Consider the following 24,542-nt stretch of genomic DNA (forward strand, 5'->3'; position numbering starts at 1 on the left):
TATAGGAACATTATTCAGCGATAAAAAGGGAAATCCTGCCACTTGTGACAAAATGGATGGACTTTTTTTTTTTAAGTAGACTCCATGCCCAATATGGAGCTTGAACTCACAAACCCCAGAGATCAAGAGTCACATGCTCTACTGACCTTGAGGTTATTATGCTAAGTGAAGTAAGTCAGAGAAAGACAAATACCATATGAACTCACTTATATGTAGAATTTAAAATTAAAACAAAACCAAAACCCACAAAAAAGACACACCACACTCAAAGACACAGAGATCCAAGCAGTGGGAGGTTAGAGGTGCACGAAATGGGTGAACGGAATCAAAAGGTACAAAATTTCAGTTAAAAGGAGGTAAGCCATGAGGATATAATGTACTGCATAGTGACTATAGTTAGTAACACAGGGGGACGGACACCTGGCCGGCTCAGTCAGGGGAGCACGCAACTCTTGATTTTGGGCTTGTGAGTTCAAGTCCCACTTTGGGTATAAGGATTACTAAAAATAAACAAACAAACAAACAAAAATCATACTGTATTACAGGGCACCTAGCTGACTCAGTCGATAGAACATGTGACTCTTGATCTCGGCTCTTGAGTTCAAGCCCCATGTTAGGTGTAGTACCTACTTAAAAAAAAAAAAAAAAAAAAAAAAAAATTTTTTTGTGATCAAAAAAAAAAAAAAAGAAAATCTGGGAGCCTGGGTGGCTCAGTGGGTTAAGCCTCCACCTCAACTCAGGTCATGATCTCAGGATCCTGGGATTGACCCCCCACATGGAGCTCTCTGCTCAGCAGGGAGCCTGCTCCCTGCTCTCTCTGCCTGCCTCTCTGCCTACTTGTTGATTTCTCTGTCAAATAAATAAATAAAATCTTAAAAATCTGTAATTATGTGTAGAGATGGATATTAACTAGACTTACTGTGATCATTTCACAATATATATACATATATTATTATGTTGTACACCCAAACCTAATGGTAATATATCAAGTGTATCTTTAAATCTCAATAAAGCAGCAACTACTTTTTAAATATTCAAAGCTTAAACAACACCAAACATAAATCATAGAAAACACTGCCACCAATCAAAAAAACTTACATCTTAAAAAAAAAATTTACATCTAATATATTACAAATTATAAGCTATATATATGGCTTATATACACTTAAGTGATATCATAAAGCTAAGAAACACACAGAAGAAATAGTGCATATGTATAAATTACAAGAGTGTGGGCACACATTTCCCATAAACAAAAAAACTTGAGAACGCTATAAAATAGGACATTATGATCTCGGAGTTCTTGGTGAGTAGATAAAATTAAATGCAAAACAACAGAACTTTCTGGGGCAATAAAAATGTTCTAAAACCGTAATGTGAGTATGGTGATGGATGCACAACTGTGTAAAATTAATGACAGTCACCAAAAAGTACACTAAGATGAATTCACAGTAAGTTATATTTCAATAAAGCTACTTTTTAAACCTGTACTTCTTTTTTTGGGTGGGGGGGAAGAGAGGTGGAGAGTGGGAGATGGGAGAGAGAGAATCTTAAGCATGCACCACGCCCAGCACAAGCCCAAATAGGGCTTGACCTTATGACCCTGAGATCATAACATGAACTGAAATCAGGAGTTAGATGGAGGCTTAACCTACTGAGCCACCTAGGTGCCCCTAAAACTGCACTAGCTCCCAGGGAACCCAGGGAAATGTAGTCTTCTCAGAGCATCCATGCACCAAACTTAATTTGGGGTTTCTATGACAAGAAAAAGATTAAGTATGTAATAATTTTTGTAAAATGTAATAAAGCTAAGTGGGAAAAGGTCAAATACACCACAATTCAAATTATGTGAAAAAAATTTAGGGGCACCTGGCAGGTTCAGTTGGTAAAGCATGCCACTCTTGATCTTGGGAGTTTTAAGTTCAAGTCCCACAGTGGGTACAGAGGTTACTTAAAAATAAATTCTTAGGGGCGCCTGGGTGGCTCAGTGGGTTAAAGCCTCTGCCTTCAGCTCAGGTCATGATCCCAGGGTCCTGGGATTGAGCCCCTATATCGGGCTCTCTGCTCAGCAAGGAGCCTGCTTCCCTTCCTCTCTCTCTGCCTGCCTCTCTGCCTACTTGTGATCTCTGTCAAATAAATAAATAAAATCTTTAAATAAATAAATAAATAAATAAATTTACATATACCCCAATACATAGAAAAGCTAAAACTAAACTCCAAAATGTAAACAGCAGTAAAGTCGATGTGATGAACACTGGAGATTTTTGTTCTTTTCATATTCTACTAGATTCTCCTAATATCTTACAACTACTATATGTATCACATTTGCAATGAGAAAGTTATTAAGGAAACAAACACCATGGCGAAGGCCAGGGATAAGAGCAGCAGCCAAGGAAAGACAGACCTGAAACAGAAAACAACCGCTGAAGAACCTCAGGAAGCTACAGTTGCTGAGGATGGAGTGACAGAAAGCGGGGTCCAACCCCCGAAAGTGGCCACCTTCCCCCCAGGCTTCAGCATTTCAGAAATTAAGAACAAACAACGGCTACATTTAATGTTCACGCGGTGGAAACAGCAGCAATGTAAGAAAAAGGTGGCAATTAAGAAAAAACTTAAGAGAAAAAGGGGTGCCCAGGTGGCTCAGTCGTTAAGTGTCTGCCTTCAGCTCAGGTCATGATCCCAGGGTCCTGGGATTGCATCAGGCTCTCTGCTCTACAAGGAGCCTGCTTCTCCCTCTCCCATTCCCCTTGCTTGTGTTCTTTCTCTCAATGTTTCTGTCAAATAAATAAATCCTAAAAAAAAAAAAAAAAAAAAAAAAAAGAAAGAAAGAAATACAAGCTCTCGGTAATAAGGCTCCACCAAAGCCTGTACCAAAGACCACTGACAACCAGAGAGCATACGATGAAACTGTAGTAGACCCTAATGATGAAGAGGTTGCTTAGGATGAAGCTACAGATGAATTTGCTTCTTACTTCAACAAACTTCTCCCAAGATTCTCATCGCAACAGTACGACTGTGTGAACAGCTCTCCAGTTTTACTAAACTCACGTGTTTATTACAGAAGCGGACTGGCTCCGAAAAAAATTATTCCACAGTGCATTTTAAGAGACTTCACAAATCTGATCGTTATTAATGAAGATCGTAAAACACCAAATGTATTAATTCTAAGTCACTTGCCAAATGGCCCAACTGCTCATTTTAAAATGAGCAGTGTTTGTTTGCGTAAAGAAATTAAGAGAAGGGGGTGCCTGGGTGGCCCAGTTGTTAGGCATCTGCCTTCGGCTCAGGTCATGATCCTAGCGTCCTGGGATGGAGCCCCACATCCAGCTCCCTCCTCAGCAGGAGACCTACTTCTCCCTCTCCCACTCTCCGTGCTTGTGTTCCCTCTGTCACTGTCTCTCTGTGTGTCAAATAAATTAAAAAAGAAAAAAAGAAAGAAAGAAAAAAAGAAAGAAAGAGAAGAGGCAAGGACCCTATAGAACACATACCCGAAATAATTTTGAATAACTTTACAACGAGGCTGGGTCATTCTGTTGGATGTATGTTTGCATCTCTCTTTCCCCATAATCTGCAGTTTATAAGGAGGGAAGCTGCCACATTCCACAATCAACGGGACTGTATCTTCTTCAGACTTTATAGGTATATACTCAAGAGTGAAAAGAAAGTGGGAATTCAAGAACCTGGACCATAAAATTAAGATCTCTTCAGAAAGGAACCTTTGGGGGCGCCTGGGTGGCTCAGTTGGTTGAGCGACTGCCTTCGGCTCAGGTCATGATCCCGGACTTCCAGGATCAAGTCCCGCATCGGGCTCCCAGCTCCTTGGGGAGTCTGCTTCTCCCTCTGACCTTCTCCTCTCTCATGCTCTCTCTCACTCATTCTCTCTCACATAAATAAATAAAATCTTAAAAAAAAAAAAAAAAAGGAACCTTTGATTCTAAATATGGAGACTATGAATGGGTCCATAAACCCTGGGAAATGGATACAAGTAGAAGAAAATTCCATTTATAAAGTACTGAAGGAATAGTATTGAATTGTGCTAAACAGGCCTATCCTGGATTTATGACAGAAGACCCTTTTCTTTTCTTTTTTTTTTTTTTTTAAAGATTTTATTCATTTGATAGAGACACAGCAAGAAAGGGAATACAAGCAGAGGAAAAGGGAGAGGGAAAAGCAGGCTCCCCACTGAGTAGGGAGCCCGATGCAGGGCTCAATCCCAGGACTCTGGGATCATGACCCAGCCGAAGGCAGATGCTTAACAACTGAGCCACCCAGGCACCCCCAGAAGACCCTTTTCAAAATGTCATTTACTGGTTTCATAAACCTTTTCATGTGTGGACAAAATATCAAGAGCCATGAATTACCATTCATTGTCTATGTAGCAAATTCAAATAAAAGTCATTTTGGTGAATTAAAAAAAAGTTATTAAAATTCTTTTTAAAGATTTTATTTATTTGAGAGAGAGAACGAGAGAGCAAACACAACCCAGAGGCGGAGGGAGAAGCAGACTCCCCACTGAGCAGGGAGCCAGACGCAAGGCTCTATCCCAAAACCCTGGGATTATGACCTGAGCTGAAAGCAGATGCTTAACCACCTAAGCCACCAAGGCGCCCCTTTTATTGTATTTTTAAAATGACTCTGTTGGGGTGCCTCAGTGGCTCACTCAGTTAAGCAGCTGTCTTCAACTCAGGTCATGATTCCCAGGACCTTGGAATGGAGCCCCACATCAGGCTCCCTGCTCCGTGGGGAGCCTGCTTCTCCCTCTCCCTGCCGCTCTGCCTGCTTATGCTATCTCTCTGTCAAATAAATAAAATCTTTAAAATAAATAATTAAATAAAATGAATCTGTCAAAGGTTAATTAAATTCAGGCTCTCAAAGGAACTTACTTATATATTAGTTGGAAGATAAAACACAACTTCGATGCCAGCTATAGACTATAATCCCTTTCCTGCAGTTTTGAAATCCAAAAGTCTAAAACTGAAAGTTACTGTGTTGTTTTTTTTTAAGTAGGTCCCAAGCTCAGCATGAAGCCCAGTGCTGGGCTTGAACTCACAACCCTGAGCTGAGATCAAGAGTCAACTGAGCCAGCCACCCAGTGCCCCTTGTTGTTGTTGTTTTAAAGTTTGACAAACTCATTTTGCAGCAAAACCTGGCCCAAAGTGCCTAAGGCTATAAATAAAGTATTTAACTTAGCATATAAACTTTTTTTACTTAAGAAATATTAATGTGGGGGTGCCTGGGTGGCTCAGTGGGTTAAAGCCTCTGCCTTCGGCTCCAGTCATGACCCCAGGGTCCTGGGGTCGAGCCCCGTGTCGGGCTCTCTCCTCTGCAGAGAGGAAGCAGGGAGCCTGCTTCCTCCTCTCTCTCTCTCTGCCTGCCTCTCTGCCTACTTGTGATCTCTGTCAAATAAATAAATTAAAAAAAAAAAAAAAGAAAAGAAAAGAGAAGAAATATTAATGTGGGGGCGCCTGGGTGGCTCAGTTGGTTCAGACACTGACTTCAGCTCAGGTCATGATCCTGGAATCCTGGCACTAAGCCCTGCATCCGGCTCCCGGCTCCCTGCCCCAGCGGCAGGGAGTCTGCTTCTCCCTCTGACCCTCCCCCTTCCCCCCTTCATATGCTCTCTCTCTCTCACACACACACTTTCCCTAATAAATAAATTTTTTAAAAAATTAAAAAAAAAGAAATATTAATGTGTTTGATTGCACAGTGCTACCCCGCACCCCACAGGAAAATTGCATAATCCACAGTATGTGCACCCAAAAAGAAACCCTGACACATGTTTGTTCTCTAGAGTAGAGGTGCCAAATGAATCACAAACAGTAACTTAACTGCTAGGAAGTTATTAAGAGAGTCACTTGGCCTACATTTGCATGTGGGCCAAGATTTCTAAGAGGCTGTCTTTAGCTAAATTTGAAGGATACATAGAACTGGAAAGGTAAAGTAGAATGAAGACCCATCTCATACAAGAACTAGTGTGAGCAAAGAAACAGGGAGAATACATAGGTCCTTTGGAGAACAGAGGAACTGGAGGCTGAGATCAAATCATATAGGTTCCTCAATAGTTTGCTGAAGAGTTTCATGACTTAATGTACAACAGGAAGGCACTAAAGGATTTTTGAAATGAGTAAAAACTTAACGAAAATGGAGTATATGAGGAGCGCCTGGGTGGCTCAGTGGGTTAAAGCCTCTGCCTTCGGTTTGGGTCATGATCCTGGGTCCTGGGATCGAGCCCTGCATCGGGCTCTCTGCTCAGCCGGGAGCCTGCTTCCCCCACCTCTCTCTGCCTGTTGCTCTGCCTACTTGTGAGCTCTCTCTGTCAAATAAATAAATAAAATCTTAAAAAAAAAAAAAAAAGAAAGAAAGAAAGTGGAGTATATGAACGTTGGGCTGGCAATGATTTCCAGAATGGAGCTGAGAAGAACAAGTGAAGATGTGTTAGGACACTTTTTTTTTTAATTGGGGGAAGGCAAGATGGGATCAGGAGGGACAGAAACCATAAGAGACTCTTAATCTCACAAAACAAACTGAGGGTTGCAGTTGGCGGTGGGCGGGGGGTGGAGGGTGGTGGGGTTATGGACATCAGTGAGGGTATGTGCTATGGCGAGTGCCGTGAAGTTATGCCTCACGATTCACAGACCTGTACCCATGGGGCGAATAATACATTATATGTTAATAAAAAAAAAATTTAAGGAGCACCTGGGTGGCTCAGTGGGTTAAAGCCTCTGCCTTCGGCTCAGGTCATGATCCCAGGGTCCTGGGATCGAGCCCCACATCGGGCTCTCTGCTCAGCGAGGAGCATGTTTTGCCCTCTCTCTCTGCCTGCCTCTCTGCCTACTTGTGATCTCTGTCAAATAAACAAATAAAATCTTAAAAAAAATTAAAAAATATAAATTGGGGAAAAGCACAATGGCAGATGTTTTGTACAGTTTATATCATTTCATATGATAACCATTTTACATACAAGGAGACTCAGAGAGATTAACTAACTTGCCCCAAATCACACAGTTATAAAAATCAGATTCAAATGAGTCTGACTCTACACTCTTCCTATTAACTAAAACTCTCTCTCAGGGGGAAATAATAATGACAGGGGACTGAACTAGAGTGGAAACACTGGGGTTAGCACAGAAAGGTCACCTTGACTGGAGGGGTGGTGAGCTAATGCTATAGGTAAGGGCCATACCTAATGCTGTGCTTGTACAGCAGATCCCGCCACAGCCAGAAACTACAAACTTCCGAGGAGAATGATTTGTTTGAAACTATCCAGATTCCCCTTGCTTATCTTTTCCTTTAACTGGAAAACATTTCTATCATAAGGGAAGCCAATATTCTTTTTTTTTTTTTAAAGATTTTATTTATTTATTTGACGGACAGAGGTCATAAGTAGACAGAGAGGCACCCAGGTGCCCCCGCCCCCCGATTTCTGAGTTTTAGATCAAAACTTTGGAAAATAGGGCACCTGGGTAGCTCAGTCATTAAGCAGCTGCCTCTGGCTCAGGTCATGATCCCGGCGTCCTGGGATCGAGCCCCACATCAGGCTCCCTGCTCAGCAGGAGGACTGCTTCTCCCTCTCCCGCTCCCCTTGCTTGTGTTCCCTCTAAAAAAAAAAAAAAAAAATTCTTAAAAAAAAAAAAAAAAAAAAAAACCTTTAGAAAATGCAGGGGCACCTGGCTGGCTCAGTCAGTAAAGCATGTGACTCTTGATCTTGTGGTTTTGAGTTCAAGCCACATGCTGGATGTAGAGATTTCTTTAAAAAAAAATTTTTTTTTTAGATATCAAGATTTTTTCAAGATTTTTAATATTTTATTTTTAAGTAATTTCCACACCCAACGCGGTGCTCAAACTCACAACCCTGAGATCAAAGAGTCACATACTCCTCTAAGCCAGCCAGATGCCCCTTAAATATAAAATCTTTAAAAAAGAAAAAAGTTCAGAAAATGCTACACATTATATTCCCCCTCTTTTGGAGGTTCACTTTAAAGGTTTCAGGAACTCAAATAATAAGTTATCAGTTTAATGTTGTTTAATCCAGAGTTCCCCCAATTACTTGGCCACAGAACTACTTTATTATATAAAACTTTGGAAAGAGGTGCCTGGGTGGCTCAGTGGGTTAAGCGTTTGCCTTTGTTTCGTGTCATGATCCCAGCCAAAGTCCTGTGATGGAGCCCTGCGTCGGCTTCCCTGCTCAGCAGGGCAGTCTGCTTCTCCCTCTCCCTCTTGCTCACTCTCTCCCAAATAAATAATAAAAAACAAAACAAAACAAAACCAACTTTGAAAAGTGATTTAATCAATTCATTTCCCATTCTTTTTTTGTGCTGAAATGTTTAATCTGTTATGAAATCATGAAAGTTTGCTATTGCCAAGCAAAATCATTTATATCAGTGTGTGAGCAAAAAAAAAAAAAAAAAAAAGCCCCCCAAAACAAACCCCTGTCTTTCTTTGTCACACAAATTTGTTCTGCCTTTTGAAATTTATGCAAGGCAACATGCTAGAAACTGTATACATGTGTTGGGAGGATTACAGAGATTAACTGGATCTATTCTGCTGAGTTTTAAAAAATATATCCTTTATTTTTTTAATAAAAATATTTTGGGCATGGAGCCAAAGCAGGAGCTGATCTCACGACCCTTAGATCAAGACCTGAGCGAAGATCAAGAGTCCCGACACTTGACCGACAGCCATGCAAGAACCCCCCATCCTGTTGAGTTTAATACATTCCTCAGTAATACTGCATTTCATTAACTTTCTTTTCTTTTTTTTAAAGATTGATTTACTTTAGGGAGAGAAAGAGAGCACACACGCTTGAGAGCAGGGTATGGGGCAGAGGGAGAGGAACAGAAAGAATCCTTAAGCAGATTCCTCACTGAGCTCAGATCCCCACACAGGGTTCGATCCCAGGACCCTGAGATTATGTCAAGCAGAAATCAAGACCCAATCACTCAACGCTATCCAGGCACCCAACTAACTTTCTTCATTATGTTCTTAAAGCACTATACATATCTCCAGAAAATCTCTTATATTCCTCATAATTATCTATATTAAAATTAATCCAGGGTGCCTGGGTGGCTCAGTCATTAAGCGTCTGCCTTCGGCTCAGGTCATGATCCAAAGGTCTAGGAATCGAGCCCCACATGGGCTCTCTGCTCAGCGGGAAGCTTGCTTCTCCCTCTCCCACTCCCCCTGATTGTGTTCCCTCTCTTGCTATGTCTGTATCAAATAAATAAATAAAATCTTTTAAAAAAAATCCAAACTCTTGGGGCACCTGGGTGGCTCAGTTGGTTAAGCAACCGACTTGTAATTGTAGTTCAGGTCATGATTTCACGGGTCATAAGATCGAGCCCCAAGTCGGGCTCCACAGCGGGGAGGAGTTTGCTTGAGTTGCTTGAGATTTTTCTTCCTCTGCCCCTACCCCCATGTGTGAACTCTTTCTAGCACATGCACTCATTCTTTAAAATAAATAAATCTTAAAAAAAAAAAAAAAATCCACACTCTACTAGGGCAGAATCCCAGGTAATCTGACACCTCTCAACCTCATTTACCTTCTTTAGGCTCCTTTTTGGCTCTAAGTTCAAGCCATAAAAGCCTTCCCTCTGTTGCATGAACCAGCCGAGACTGTTCTCCAAGCTGTAATAATGCTCTTCCCTCTAATTTGGGTATTATTCAGCTGTCAGCCCACTGCCAACTCCTCAAAAAGGCCTTCTATCATTACCATCTATCTTGTTCCCATTACACTATTAAAAAAAAAAAAATTTAAGATTTTTATTTATTTATTTATTTGGCAAAGAGAGAGATCACAAGTAGGCAGAGAGGCAGGCAGAGAGAGAAGCAGGCTCCCCACTGAGAAGAGAGCCCAATGCAGGGCCTGATCCCAGGATCCTGGGATCATGACCTGAGCTGAAGGCAGAGGCCTAACCCACTGAGCCACCCAGGTACCTCCCCCCTCATTACACTATTAACAGCAGTAACCATCATCTGAAATATCTTTGATATACTTGTCATCCTTATTGTAAGCTCCTTAGGGCAGGGACTTTGTATGTCTTGTCTCTGTCGTGCCTGGCACACAGAAGACATTCAGTAAGCATTTGCTGAATGAACTCAAGGAGGAGTCAATATGTCGTTCAACTAAGTAAAATAGGAGTTCTCAGTGTGTATTACAGACTATTCTTCAAGGGTCACTTATGAGGAGCCCCAACTTAACATGGGGACTCTTACATCTGCAAGATAAAAAAATGACAACTTACCCACCATAATGAATGTCTGTTCATTCAAAAGTTTTTCCAGAAAGAAGTGAATCTGAAATTCGTCCTATATTACTGTTCCCATATGCCAGCGCTTGTACTCTTGTCTCAGGGCTTTCCACTTACTCTTCTACCTGCCTGAACAGCTCTGACTCTGGAGAGCTGCATGGCTCACTGCCCACTTCATTCAGGTCTCTTTCCAAGGTCATCTCTTCTCAGAGATGCCTTCCTGGACCATGCTAGCTAAACGAGGACCCATCCCAGTTATTCTCCATTCCCTCACTCTATTTTTCCAAGTTCCAAACTTCCAAATTTTGTAAGGTATACCACTTTGCTTTCTTGTACAGGCTTTGTGTTTTGTTCACTTCAGTCTCCCTAGTGCTTTACAATAGTGATAGGTATCTACCACATATTTCTTGTACTATTTTCAAAAGCTGCACTCCCTTAATTTTTTCCATCAAAAACATTCCATCATTCTACACGTTTGTTCTGATCAATCGACTGTGACTACAGGAAGAGGTGGGGACAACTGACTCTAAGACCACATGATAGAACAACCCTAAAACGACAAAATTTAGGTACTAGGCAGGACTATTTGTAAGTTTAAAAAAAAAAAAAAGTGGGGGTGAATGGGGACATATAAATATGCATGCAACAATCCCCGAAAGTCAAAATACTACATAGATCCTTGAGTTTAGTAATATTTGTCAACAAGCCTTTTTTTTGTATCTCCCTAGTGATAATGTCTAAAAAAACAAATGGTAGGGGTGCCTGGGTGGACCAGTCGGTTAAGCATCTGCCTTTGGCTCAGGTCATGATTTCAAGGGTCCTGGGATCCAGCCCTGCATAAGTCTCCCTGCTCAGTGGGGAATCTGCTTCTCCCCCGTCTCTCTGCCCTCCCCTGACTTGTGCTGTGGTGCTTCCTAATAAATAAATAAAAAATCTTTAAAAAGAAATTGTGGGGCACCTGGGTGGCTCAATCGTTAGGCATCTGCCTTCGGCTCAGGTCATGATCCCAGGGTCCAGGAATCGAGCCCCGCATAGTGCTCCCTGCTCAGTGGGAAGTAAGCCTGCTTCTCCCTCTCCCACTCTCCCTGCTTGTGTTCCCTCTCTCGCTGTGTCTCTGTCAAATAAATAAAATTAAAAAAAAAAAAAATTATAAGCTTAACCCACATTTGGGAAAGCGTGAAAAATCAGGTAACTTTAGAGAATATTCCACAGGTATTCACAATATATTGGCAAGATCAATGTCCAATTAAGCTATCTAATTTGGCCACAGGTGAAAGTACTATAACTCTTGAAAATATCAGCAATATGTAAGTGTAGAAAGTGTTATTGATTTTTTAAAAAAGATTTTATTTATTCATTAGAGAGAGAGAGAGCACACACACAAGCAGGGGGTAAAGGCAGAGGGAGAGGGAGAAGCAGACTTCCCGCTGAGCTGGGAGCTCGATGTGGGGCTCAATCCCAGGACCGGGAGATCAGGATCCGAGCTGAAGGCAGATGCTCAACCACCTGCACCACCCAGACACCCCGTGTTACCGATTTTAAAATAAAGATTCAAACTTGAAATGGAAAATTCATTATTTTGCCTTTATATGAGATACGTTACTTTTCCCACAGATCTTTGGAAATCCCTACCAATTCAGTTAAAAAAGAAAACACATGTACCACAAGAAATCAGTGATGACAGACTTATCTAAATTACAAGTTCTTCTTGTTGAATGAATGGCTGGACCTATGTCTAGCCTCTTCCCACAGGCCCTCAGTTATGGATGAAGACTTTTGGACCAAAAACTTTGCTTTCCAAGGCCATCTCACAGACATCTGTGACATAAGCTGAGCCAAGATCTGTGCTTTTTCCTTAGATATTTCCTCCACATTAGAGAACCATTCCTGAGTCCTTACATCTGGGGAAAGGGAAAGAGATCCAATAAATGAAAACTATCTAGCACACACATATCAAAATATACCCCACACCCCTCCCAAATCTAATCACAGGAACAGACCACTGAGAATCAAATCTAAACCATACATTGTCTACAAAACCCTATGATCTGGCCCCTGGATGCCTCTCCTTCCTTCATACACTACTGTAGCTAACTGGATTTTCCTCCAATATTCCAGTATTCTAAGTCTGTTCCTGTCCTCAAGCCTCTGTACTTACTTTCTATTCCCTCTGCCTAGAATGCTCTGTCCCCTTACCTTTCCATGGCTGATCTCAGGTCAAATATCACCTCTTTAGAGAAAAAAAAAAAATTTTTTTGAGAGGGGGAGGAAAAGAGGGGAGTGAGAGACCGAGAGAAGGTGGGGAGAGAAAGAAGGTGGGAAGGGCAGAGAATCCTAAGCAAACTCTACACCCAGCACAGAGCATGACCCGGGACTCATTCTTACAACCCTGAGATCACGACCTGAGCCAAAATCAAGCTGGACCCTTAACCAGCTGAGCCACTCAGGTGCCCCCAGAGAAATTACCTAATTCATTTATTTGTATTACAGTTTCTTTCTCCCATTAGCATATAAGTTCCCCAAGGGAAAAGACCTTATCCTTTTTGGTTTCTTCACTGTATTTCCAGAGTGGGATGCTCCGTAGTTATTAGACAAATGAAGGAACAAACTAATTCCAAAGCTAGAGTACTCTCTCAAGCACATCCGAACCTGTAGAGGAAACCTTCCGTCCCAGCCTCCAAGTAGCAGAAATCAAAGTAACCAAATGGGAAGAGAAAACTCCCTTGCACTGGTAGAAAGAAGTCGAAGTGTCTTGGAGGGAGATAAGGAGAATCAAGCACCCCAGGAACTGTGCGGATAGTGGAGACACACACACAGGTAAAAAAAAAATTCCAACTATGGGGAGGGGGCTTAGGGGAAGAGAAAAGTACACAGGTGGGATCCAAGAGTAAAAAGTGCCCCTTCTCTGCCTCCAAGGAGAAACAACACTTGTGCATCTACCACATGGTAAGCACTCATCACCAGAATATAGCCCTCAACAGGACAGGCAAGGTCCTTGCTCTTGAAGTTCACAACCCAGCAGCTGAGAAAGACAATGAACAACGCTAAGTAATTCTACTTAAAGATAAATGCCATTACGTCTAAAGTTGAAAGAAGTCCTCAGAGAACTTGGCCAAAGAAGGTATAAGGGGGCACGAGACTTAAAGGACAGGGACCCAGCCTTGCAAAGCTCTGATATTAACGATTTCCGAGCAAACGAAAGGCACGCCCCAACGCTCTACGGTGGGCACGAGCTTGGAACATTTAAGAAAACAGAAAGTCAGCAGTGGCTTTGGGTGGTCATTCGGGTGGCTTCGGGTGGGACTCTGCAAACCACGGTAGTAACTCCGTGGATCCTCACGGCCACTTTGCGAAGCAGATGGTTTTCAACCCCACTTTGCGGATAAGGAAATGGGGAGTCTCCGAGCGATGAAGCGACTAGCCCTACACCGCACTCCCAGGGAGGCCAACTCTGGAACCAACCCAGGCCTTGTGAATTCCAAAGCTCATGCCCCCGAACTACCACACTCGCGTCTCCCCCGGAGGGCGGGACCCTACACCCCTGGGCAGGTGCATGGACTGGAATGCAACCCTCAAACAACCCAGCAAAGTGAGATCACGACGCCCACTTACAGTCAGGGAGACTGAGGCACAGGGAGATTAAAGGCCCCCCTTCCGATCAGAACGTGAGTCCCGGGGACCGGGGAAGAGACCGTCTGGACGGCGGCCGGCTCCCGCCCCGCAGCCCGGCCGGACAGGCCTCGCCGCGGAACCCCGCTCACGTTGCGGGTGGCCGGGAGCGACGAGGACGGACGCGCGGGCGCGACCAATGAGAGGCGGCCTTCCCGAGCGGCCCGGCGGCGGTGAGGCCAATCCGCGCGGCGCTGGCGGGGGAAGGGGCGGGTGCTCGGGCGGCTCGCGTTAGGCCGCGCCTCGGGGGCCCTCGCCCCTCAGAGGCCCCGGGGCCGCCAGGCTTGGGCCCCAGCCCTGGGACGCCGCGAGGTTAGGCGAGACCCGTCCGCGCAGGCAAAGACCTCGCCCAAGGGCACCGCCCGAAGCACGGCCCGCATTCCGCTCTCGCCCAGAGGCGCGGTCTTTGCTTCCCAGCGCTCGGAAGTGTCAGGAGCGCGGCATCCCTCCCTCAGCGGGGTCCCGAGAGGCCACCCTGCTAGGCCATGCACGCCCCGGGTCTCACCTCTTGGGGATACGGGTACGGAGAAGGGAATCTCAGCTGCGGACTGGAGCCGGCACTACCCACCCCTGCTACCGCTCCGCCTCACATTCAAACCCCGGCAAAATGGCGCGGCGGCGAGGCTGCGGCCCGGGCGCATGCGTGAGCGGGGCAGAGACGAGGGGCGGGGCCGGGGGCGCTCAGGCCCCACCCAGGCTCGAATGGCCAATCGCGACCGGCTCTGTGTTTGCGCTGACGTCACAAGCGACAATGCCCTTTGGCTCAGACCGAGGGTTGGGGCATCACAATCCCCATTTTCTGAGAACCGACGCTGGTTCAGCGAGTGGCCTCCGGAGTGCGACCTAGTCTGATGTAGGGCTGCAGGGAGGCACGTAGTAGGTCTTCTTTAACTATTGAACGAACTGCTCAAAGTCACGTCCATAACCTCTCAGACCGAGGAGAACTTTCTGCCCCTCGCAGAGTGCCGCTTTTAGAGGAAGAGGCAGATCTTGATAATTTCAGATCTTGATACCCTACGAGAAAATTTAAAACGGTGAGATGACAGGCAGTGACTTGGAAGGTCATTGGTTGGTCAGAGAAGACCTCTGAACAAGTGACGCTTGACCTGAATTTCAACAAGGAGACAGCTGTGTCAAGATCCTCCCGGAGAGCATTCCAGGAGGAGGGGTTGTCAACAGCCTGGGCTCCCTCTCAGGCAGGAGTGAGCTGGCCTGGGGCTTAATGAAGTGCGGAGAGGCCGGAGATGAAGTTAGAGAGGCCAGCAGGGGCCACAAGATGTAGGCCTCTTAAGCCCTGTTTAGATTAGGTCTCACTCTCAAGGCATCCAAACCTACTCTTTAAAAGGCCCACCAGTTGCTGTGTGGGATGGAGTGTATGGGGGTGGGGGTGAAGAGCCTGGAGCCTGGAGAGAGAGGTGGAGCCACGATGCCCCGGATTCCAGTGAGTAGCTGTGCATAGGGAGACAAGTGGACAGCTTCAGGATATACTCTAGAGGTAGAGCCTGTAGGATCTTATGATTCATAAAGGGTGACAATGACAGGAAGCAATAAGGACTTATGGAAATCCCAGCCCTCACTTTCAGCCACCAGCAGCCCCAGGCCCAGCTGTTTCAGAGCCCATCCCTTCCAACTGCTAGCTTGCTACCCTGGGGACTGAAAGGGGTATATCTGGTTATCAGTCGAGGGAACAAATATTATAAGAACACAGAATTATACAGGCACTGAGAACTGCAGCACACTCAGCACATCATGACCCTGTCCCAACCTCTGCAGTAAGAGATGACCAAACCTGAACATGGCTTCTAGCAGTGTAAGGCCCTGATCCTAGGATGACCCCAGTGGCCCCCACCCCCACCCCAATGCGTGCTTACACACACACACACACACACACACACACCTACTTGAGAAAGCTCAATGTCGCCAGGAGAATTTACTGTTTGTTCTAGTCTGCACCAGAGTATAGGCCCCAAACTTCCTTTCTTAGAGCATTTACTAAAAAGGATTAGAATTGTGAATCCTCCTTCTGTCCCTTTGAGATGTAGATATATCTCCTTCAATTCAGGATTGTCTTTCTCAATGACCTGAAAGCCATTCCTTTGAAATACAATCAGAAAGGTGAAGCCTGTTTCTTCGTGTTGGGGGCAGATGGGAGCCTATCTTTGATAATTGCTAGCTAGCAGACAGAGCAGGCCGGGTGACATTTACACCTACTGACCGACCAACGCTTCAGATTTTCACCTTGGCCCTCACCCTCTCCACAATTCCCTCCTCCTCCTTTAAAATGCCCAATCAGGGATGCCTGCGTGGCTCAGTCTTTTTTTTTTTTTTTTTTTTAACTCTAACAATTATAATTTTATTACTTTCCATGTGAAGAGGATAAGGGCAGTCCAAGATGAACAATAAATGTAATATACATTGATGTATAATTATATTGCAATTTAAGATGATTTACTTAGACGTGGCTCAGTCTTTGAAGCGGCACCCTTCAGCTCAGGTCATGATCCCAGGATTCTGGAATCAAGTCCTGCATCTGGCTCCCGGCTCAAGGAGTCTGCTTGAGATTCTCTCTCCCTTTGCCGCTCACATGTTCTATCTCTCCAAATAAATAAATAAAATCTTAAAAAAATAAAATAAGGGGCACCTGGGTGGCGCAGTGGCGCAGTGCCTTCAGCTCAGGTCATGATCTCAGGGTCCTAGGATAAAGCCCCGCATCAGGCTCTCTGCTCAGCAGGGAGCCTGCTCCCCACCCCCCATCTCTCTGCCTGCTTGTGATCTCTGTCTGTCAAATAAATAAAATCTTTAAAAAATAAAAAATAAAAAATAAATAAAATAAAATACCCAATCCCTTCTGCACGGTCGGAATCAACTCACACTCTCGCACTCTGAGTATCTGAATGAAATCTGTTTTTACTTCTTTAACGATGTCCAACTTTATCTTTTACCGCACCCTGGCTATGAACATGTAAGAGCAATTCCCGAGATTAAAATGCAAAAATTGCTCTGTTTGAAAGGGTCATGGATGTAACTTTTATTTATTTATTTATTTATTTATTTAAAACAGAGTGAGAGAGAGAGAGAGAGCACAAGCAAGGAAGGGGATCAGTGGGAGAGCAAAGTCCCCACTGAGCAGGGAGCCCAATGCAGGGCCCAATCCCAGGACCCCACGGTCATGACCCGAGCCAAAGGCAGACACTTAACGACTGAGCCACCCAGGCACCCCTGGGTGTAACTTTTTGTAAAATTATTCAACATCTCTTCCTTCAGTCCACAGACCCTGCAAGTTCTGGCCCCTGCCAACCTTTCTGACCTCATCGCCTTCCTCCCTCCCACTCTCCACCCTCACTCAACCTAGCTGCCTGGCCTTCCTTTCTGTTCTTCCAAGCTCCAAGCTTATTCCCACCTCAGAGTGTTTGTACTGGCCCTTCCCTCTGCCTGGAATGCTCTTCTAGACCCCTGAGTAACTGGCTCCCTTTGTACATCCAGATTCCTGCTCAAATGCCACCTCCGCAGAGAGGCCTTGTCTGAAAATTGCTCACTCACCACACCCAATCACTCGACATGTAGGGATTCCAGATTTTTTTTTTAAGATTTTATTTATTTGGCAGAGAGAGAGTGGGAGATCATGAGCAGGGGGAAAGGGGTAGAGGGAGAAGCAGACTCCCTGCAGAGCAGGGAGCCCGATGCAGGACTTGAACCCAGGACCTTGGGATCATGACTTGAGCCGAAGGCAGACGCTTAACCAACTGAGCCACCCAGGCACCTAGGTTTGCCAGATTTAGCAAGTAAAATACAGGACACCCAGTTCAATGTGAATCTCAGAAAAGCAATGAATGATTTTTTAGTATAAATGTTGCATGGGACATACTACTAGAAGGTCATATATCGTTTATTTGAAATTCACATTGACTCAGGTGTCCTGTATTTTATCTGGCAAACTTAGCCTCAATCTATCATTGTTTCTTCATAGCATTTATCACTTTGCAACTATCCTTGTTAATTGCTCCCCCTCCCGGCCATCAGCTTAACTCTATTAGACTATTAGACTATTAGGACTCTCTTAGAACAAGGACCTTATTTATCTCATTTACAGCTGTGCCCCCAGCACCTAGTACACAGCACTTGCTCCATAAGTATTTACTGAATGTTGAATGAAATGCCCTATATGAATAAAGTCTATTTAGAAAGGTATGTTATTAGGACACTGGGGGAAAAGATATATTTTTACCATTGCAGCAACAAGTAATTGATCATACTAATCTGCTTTCCTAGACAAAGATCTTCCTCCAGTCCTGTTGAGAACAACCGTAATGATTTAACAGTTTCCCATCTTTGAATGCTAATTGCGAAGGAAGCTGGCTGGCCTCAAGTGTAGGTCTACCGTCTCTGCCAGGAAGCCCTTGAGTGTGCCAAAATTAACATGTCTGTGGACATGTCTAGCGGTGCCCACTCTCCTCGCCCTTTCAACCAGAAGAAGAACCATGCAGGTGAGGTTCACAGGAAGATTGGTGTGTCCTCCTCCTCCAGTCTCCATGGGTGATACCTGAAGGCTCCCTTGGGAATATCTATCACCTCACCCTTCCCCACCACATCATGAGCACATACTCCCAGGTTTGCTACAACTGCCAATGTGCACATGGTGAAAAATTCACTCAGTACAAACATGAGAGGATTTGGTCCTTTGCTAATTAAGACATGCACTGTAGGTAATCTATTATGTTCTCTATGTCCTTTTACTTAATTTTGCTTCATCAGATGTTCTCTGAGAGGCATGTTGGTCTCTCACCATGATTCTGGCTTTGTCATGGTTAAAGTGTACTCAGTGGTCTTGTTGTATGTTTTGAAGCTATCAGGTAGATTAGGCTCATGCTGTTTCTTCCCGATGAAGTCTGCCTACCATCTGACGCTGTGAAATATTCCTCTTTGGGCCTTTCAGACCTCTCCTCTTCCAATTCTATTTGTCTGACATCAATATTGTTAGACCTGCTTTCTTTTGGTTAACAATTTCCTGGCATATCTTTTTATCCCCCCTGCTTTGTTGAGATAGAATTGACATATCCTGACACATTTTTTACCAGACCTTTACTGTCACTCTTTGATCTGTTGTAGCATACTAGTTAAGAGCATGGGGGCACCTGGGTGTGTCTGCCTTCAGCTCAGGTCATGATCCCAGGGTCCTGGGACAGAGGCCTGCATTGGGCTCCCTGCTCATCGGGAAGCCTGATTCTCCCTCTCCCTCTGCCTGCTGTTCCTTGTGCTTGTGCTCTTTCTCTCTCCGTCAAATAAATACAATCTTAAAAAAAAAAAAAAAGCATGGACTTGACTACCTAGGTTAAACCTTCATGACATCTGTAGGACACTGGGCAAGTTACTTATAGTTGAGCTCTCTGATCTCTACAGGAGTGTAAGCAATAGTAATTTGCTTCTCAGGGGGCCTGGGCAGATGACAGAGCCAGGAAAGATGAGGCCTGTGGAAGAGCATCTGAAAAATGTCAACCGTTTGATGGTGTTAGCTCTTATCTCCATCCCGAAATCGGGTGGCAGTATATTTTTGACATCCTCCCATTGTCCCCAGTCCTGCATTTTCCCAGGTGGTACAGCTGTAGACCTGGCCAGGCCTTTGGAGCTTGGCTTGGCCCCTATGCTTTAGAGGGTGTGGCTCTGGTCCCGATCCAGCTGCCCACAGGTGAAGGGTCCATGCACCGAGTGGGTGCACGTGCTCACCCAGAACCCTTATCACCTCCTTTCAGACCTTGTTCTGGTTTGCACAGAACCCTGGAATTCCCCACCGACAAGCCCCAAACCCTCTTGCAGGGTCTGTGGAAACCTCTTGGCTGGGTCACTCCTGAGAGCAGATACACGGCTGCTGTGAGCACCCCTCCACTGGCTGTATGACTTGGGGACAGATGTGTTTGCACGGGGATCAGACAGAGCTGCATATCCACACACACACATTCAGAGCCTTGTGGTACAGGTTGAGGCTCGGGGTGGGAAGAGAAAGGGGGCAGGACAAGGGCTGATTTCTTCCCGTACTGCTGGGTTCTGGCCTGGAACTCTGAAGAGCTTGAGAATTCAGTGTTTGATTTCCAGTGTTGCAAAGGTTTTGTCAAGGAAGGAGGATGGAATGTGTTTTCAAATATTTACTATTTTGACATATAACTTTTATTTATGTATTTATTTTAATGATTTGGTTTTTAAAAAAGATTTTATTAATCTATTTGAGAGAGAGCGAGAGAGAGCAGGGAGAGGGGCAGAGGAAGAGGGAGAAGTGGACTCCCTGCTAAGCAGGGAACCCGATGTGGGATTCGATCCTGGGATGCTGGATTCTAACCTCAGCCAAAGGCAGACCCTTAACCGACTGAGCCACCCAGGCCCCCATATTTATTTATTTTAGAGGTACCAGGAAAAGGAGGGGCAAAGGGAGAGGGAGAGAGAATCCCAAGCTGACTCCACGGCTGAGCGTGGAGCCTGATGTGGGGCTCAATTTCATGACCTGGAGATCACAACCTGAGCTGAAATCAAGAGTCGGACACTTGGGGAGCTGGGTGGCTCAGTTGGTGGAATGTGCGACTTGATCTCGGGGTCATAAGTCTGAGCCTGTATTGGGTGTAGAGATTAAGAAAATGAATAAATAAATAAATACACTTAAAAAATGGAGGTCTAATGCTATCTATTTCATACAGTTGCTATATGGACATACAGGACTTCCTGTATGCAAAGCACTCACTATGGTGTCTGCAGTGCAGTAAACGATCAGTAATGTTAGTTCTTTAAAAAAGTGACATTAATAGCTTGCTTATTGCTGATGCCCCCCAAAGGGGCAGAGAGCACAAATCCTTCTGTACATAGTTCTTTATTCCAGCTTCCGTGGGCTGTCCCACTGGCCTCTCATATAGAATGGTGCCTGGTTTTTGCTTGCTTCTCAGAAACCCATAGCACTCTGGACAAGAAAATCAATATGCTATCATTTAAGCTCAAATTCACTCAAGCTAAAAAGTTTGCCAGAACACATGGTGCTTCTTGAACACAAATCAAGATACATTCTTCAAGCAAATCTAAATTAGGTCGGTGAAGGAGCTATAGCAGCTTTATGCAACGATGGGGAGTCTCTGGGAAAGATGAAAACTGCCTTATATAAAAATTATCTGCAAAGGCTCAATCTTCAGTTGAGCACTAGATAAAGCTGGCTTGTGTCTGGAAACAGACATGTTTAAAAATATTAAAGTCATTTCTGCCAGAATCCTCGCGGAGTCCTCAACCCTTCTTCTGCTGTGGGTATGTCGTGGCATTTACTAAGCTGCCACTCCCAAGATGTGACACAGATAACTAACTCAAGGAAGATTTGGCAGGTTTCTTGAACTGGGCAACAGGCATGTTACACGGCTTTGCAAAAATTCTGGGGAACTACTCCCTTTGAAAAAGGAAATGTACTTTTGTCTAAAACGTGTTCCAGTCTGTGGGCAGGGAGGGTACCGCTCCAAGCATCATGATGAAATTACCTTGCAAAATGCTTAAATAATAGCACTTTAAGTAAATTACGTGGAGTTGGTCCTTCCTCAACCAGTGACCTCAGCATGCCCTCCTTTCTAAAATGGGTAAGCAGAAGTGACTTTTTTTTTAAAAACAGGAAGGCCAAAGAAAGCTGACTGTATCTGCCACAGACTCACTCCTGGGTCCTGTAACACCAAAGAAGCCTTTTTAGATTCAGAGTCAGATTAGTTCAGGGGTTTTTCAACCTCAGCACCAATCAGAACTTGAGGCTGGGTAATTCCTCCTGGTGGAGGCTGTTTACCAGCATCCTGCCCACCCGCCCACCACCTGCTGTGACAACCCAAAATGTCTCCAGACATTGCCAAGTGTCCCAAGTGCCCCCTGGGAACAGAAATGAAAATTTCTGGTGGCAGCAGGTTGAAAATGACTGCTCTAGATAAAACCCAGGCACTACCTGCTATGGTGAGATAAAGACTCTTTAGAAACCTTTTCTTGGGACGCCTGGGTGGCTCAGTGGGTTAAGCCTCTGCCTTCGGCTCAGGTCATGATCTCGGGGTCCTGGGATCGAGTCCCGCATCGGGCTCTCTGCTCGGCGGGGAGCCTGCTTCCCCTTCTCTCTCTGCCTGCCTCTCTGCCTACTTGTGATTTCTGTCTGTCAAATAAATAAATAAAATCTTTAAAAAAAAAAAAAAAAAAAGAAACCTTTTCTTTTTGTTCTTCACTGGAAGGACCTGATATGCAGGACCACAGAGAGTCATCGTTCTAACAAATTAATAAGAAAAGTTATTAGTTCATTTCAGCAGGGGGAGTATTATAAGTACAATGGTGATTTACAATTTTAGGGTATTTCAGAAAGAATGGATTCTGAATTCAGAGGCAGTAAAGCCAAGTGGCACCCTTTGTGAACCTTAGAATTGCCTTCCACTCAGTATCCAAGGTGGCTACCTTGTCAGTCTTCCTTTGCAAACCTGCCCTCAACGCCAGCAAGAGGAGATTTTTGTCTTCTTTTGGGAACTCACCACTGGTCAAACTAATGAGTTAAAGTGAATTCAAGAGATTAATAAGAATCTTCTCATGACTGGGGGAGAAATGAACCTTACTTAAAGTAATTAAACCCCACAATTAATATTCTCCCATTAGAAATTATTTTCGTTAAGTATTGAGGCCAAATTTTACTACCAATTGAGAATTACAAGCTTATAGCTGCCACAAGAACAAATGTACCCAAAACTACAGGTTGAGATATATATACATATATATACATATATAAATTATTATATTAAAGACAGCTTTCCTTTTAAAACTTTATTGATTTACCACCTGATTAAAGCATGGGATTTTAACAGTATTATACATAATATTTTTACATAGAAAACTTTACATAGCATTTCATATTATATAATTCGGCTTATTCTTTCAAAAATGTATACATCCATTGGGCAAGGAATGCTTTTCATTAAATTACCAATATTAAATGCACTTAATCATCGTGTATAGATTAAACAAAAGTAGCTATTAACTAACTTTTAGGCATTTTAAGGAGGTAAAACATACATTTTGCACATAAAGAAATATTTGATGCAAATATGAAGATAAAATTTTTAAAAAATTAGAACACTGAGAAAAACTACACCTTTGATGAATGTCTTTTTTTTTTTTGAGAGCAAGGATTTCCAGATAGACTCATTCTTTTAAATATTCAGCTTTGGTTTCTTTGTTTCTCCAACTGCAAAGCTGCTGATAGCAAAACTCCAGGATTTCACATGAGTTCAAGCTACGTCTACTTTAACACAAATGTTAAAACAGAACTCAGAGAATGCAGTAGTAAGGATCTAGCTTCTGTCTCAACCCATATCCATTTGCATCATAACAACAAACATCTGAATGGGACAGTCTACTTGCCTCCGTTAGCAGGTTCCTTCAGTAACTATAAAGACTATGAAATGGAGAGCCTTAATCGCAAAAGAACAACAAAAAGGTCTAGGGTTTTTTTGTGGGTTTTTTTTTGTTGTTTTTTTTTTTTTTCCATTTTGTACAAAAGTCACCTGTCAGAGGAAAATGGTTTGTTTCCAGATATTATGATACAATTTCCATAATGTAGTTCTTTGGTTGTACGTGAGGAGTAACAGGAAAAAGGTGTATTTGTCTCTAAAGATGCATATTGGCAATCACATTTCCCATCCACGTTTGTTGTTAAGATGCCAGAGCTGGTGATTTCCCGAAAAGACAGCGCAGAAAAACAAAATTGCTCAAAGTAGCAGTGTTGTAACAAAAACTTCTCTAGAGACCCAGCACATATAATCAACACTTAAAGCATCCTGACAAAGAAATAAGGCCTTGGAAATGCTCTATCTTCTCTAACTTTGCTAGTGAATGGTGTCCTGGCCCGGGGCTGCCGTCACACACACTCTCCTCACTAGTGTTTCAGTGGCACAAGCCACATTTACCATGAGATAGAACAGATTTCTTCACAAAGTAGAATTTAGGCTGAATGGCTTATTAGTAGAGGTAAGGAATTCCTCTGTACTTCATGGGCCACTGGCAAGAAAAATTACCCCCAAATGGTTTGACATCCCGGTTTTTAAAAGGTTCCATGCTGGTATGATTCAAATGCCTCATTCAGAAAATCCAATGTATTAAAAGACAGAGTTAAAAAAAAAAAATTCAAAGCTGAATGTTTGGGCATGGAACAAAATGAGCTCACACACTTCCCGCTCTGCAAGAGGTGGCAAGAATGAAAGAGAAGGCAGGAAGACTCCGGCAGCGGGGTCACCGTTGAAGACAACGGCACATGAGAACCTCAGAAGGAAAGCAAAAGTCTCCAGGTGGGGACACAGTGGCACGTTCCTGTGCATGCCATCAGGACAGATGTGGATGGAGAGCACGGATGTATAGAGGCTGTGACCGACCACAGTACCAGGGAAGGAGTCTTGGCTGCAGCATAAGGACGTAACGCACTCCAGGACAAGGTAAGTCAAAGGTGCTGACGTTTTCCATTCACAGTAAAATTCTCCCACGGTCCTTTCCTCCCAAATTATACAGCTCCTCTTCTCTAATGTATGTAACATAAAAACCTAAACCTGCTCTTTTTTTTCTTTGGTAGAGAAATTAAAACACTTTGGGGGGGCGGGGAAGAGT

General features: G+C 43.9%; 2 protein-coding genes and 1 pseudogene across 4 annotated transcripts in view; 2 read left to right on the forward strand and 1 right to left on the reverse strand.

The window, feature by feature from the left end:
* Positions 1-14,564, reverse strand: part of CSE1L (chromosome segregation 1 like) — a 49,228-nt gene extending 34,664 nt beyond the window's left edge. The window contains exon 1 of one of the 3 annotated variants that reach the window (XM_032879012.1): positions 14,422-14,564. The gene's annotated coding sequence lies outside the window, so the exon portion shown is untranslated. Of the gene's footprint in view, positions 1-3,488; positions 3,514-13,859; positions 13,991-14,421 lie in introns of those variants that run through there. The other 2 variants (XM_032879013.1, XM_032879014.1) reach the window with 2 other exon arrangements.
* On the forward strand, positions 2,360-4,072 carry LOC116880162 (annotated as a pseudogene).
* LOC116880164 (translation initiation factor IF-2-like) lies at positions 13,656-18,232 on the forward strand. The gene is made up of 4 exons (XM_032879025.1): positions 13,656-13,796; positions 13,910-14,008; positions 14,124-14,559; positions 18,186-18,232. The coding sequence occupies exons 1-4, from the start codon at positions 13,656-13,658 to the stop codon at positions 18,230-18,232; spliced, it is 723 nt and encodes a 240-aa protein (XP_032734916.1).
* Positions 18,233-24,542: the final 6,310 nt, after the last annotated feature.

Source organism: Lontra canadensis, unplaced genomic scaffold, assembly GCF_010015895.1.
Source record: "Lontra canadensis isolate GAN:19392208 unplaced genomic scaffold, GSC_riverotter_1.0 scaffold65, whole genome shotgun sequence".
Classification (NCBI taxonomy): domain Eukaryota; kingdom Metazoa; phylum Chordata; class Mammalia; order Carnivora; family Mustelidae; genus Lontra; species Lontra canadensis.

Bases quoted from the DNA above. Each gene is read 5' to 3' on its own strand.
- LOC116880164 (XM_032879025.1), top strand. From the start codon at position 13,656: ATGAAGCGACTAGCCCTACACCGCACTCCCAGGGAGGCCAACTCTGGA. The intron at 13,797-13,909 runs GTGCATGGACTG...CCTTCCGATCAG, and splicing joins GACCCTACACCCCTGGGCAG to AACGTGAGTCCCGGGGACCG. The intron at 14,009-14,123 runs GTTGCGGGTGGC...TGGCGGGGGAAG, and splicing joins CGCCGCGGAACCCCGCTCAC to GGGCGGGTGCTCGGGCGGCT.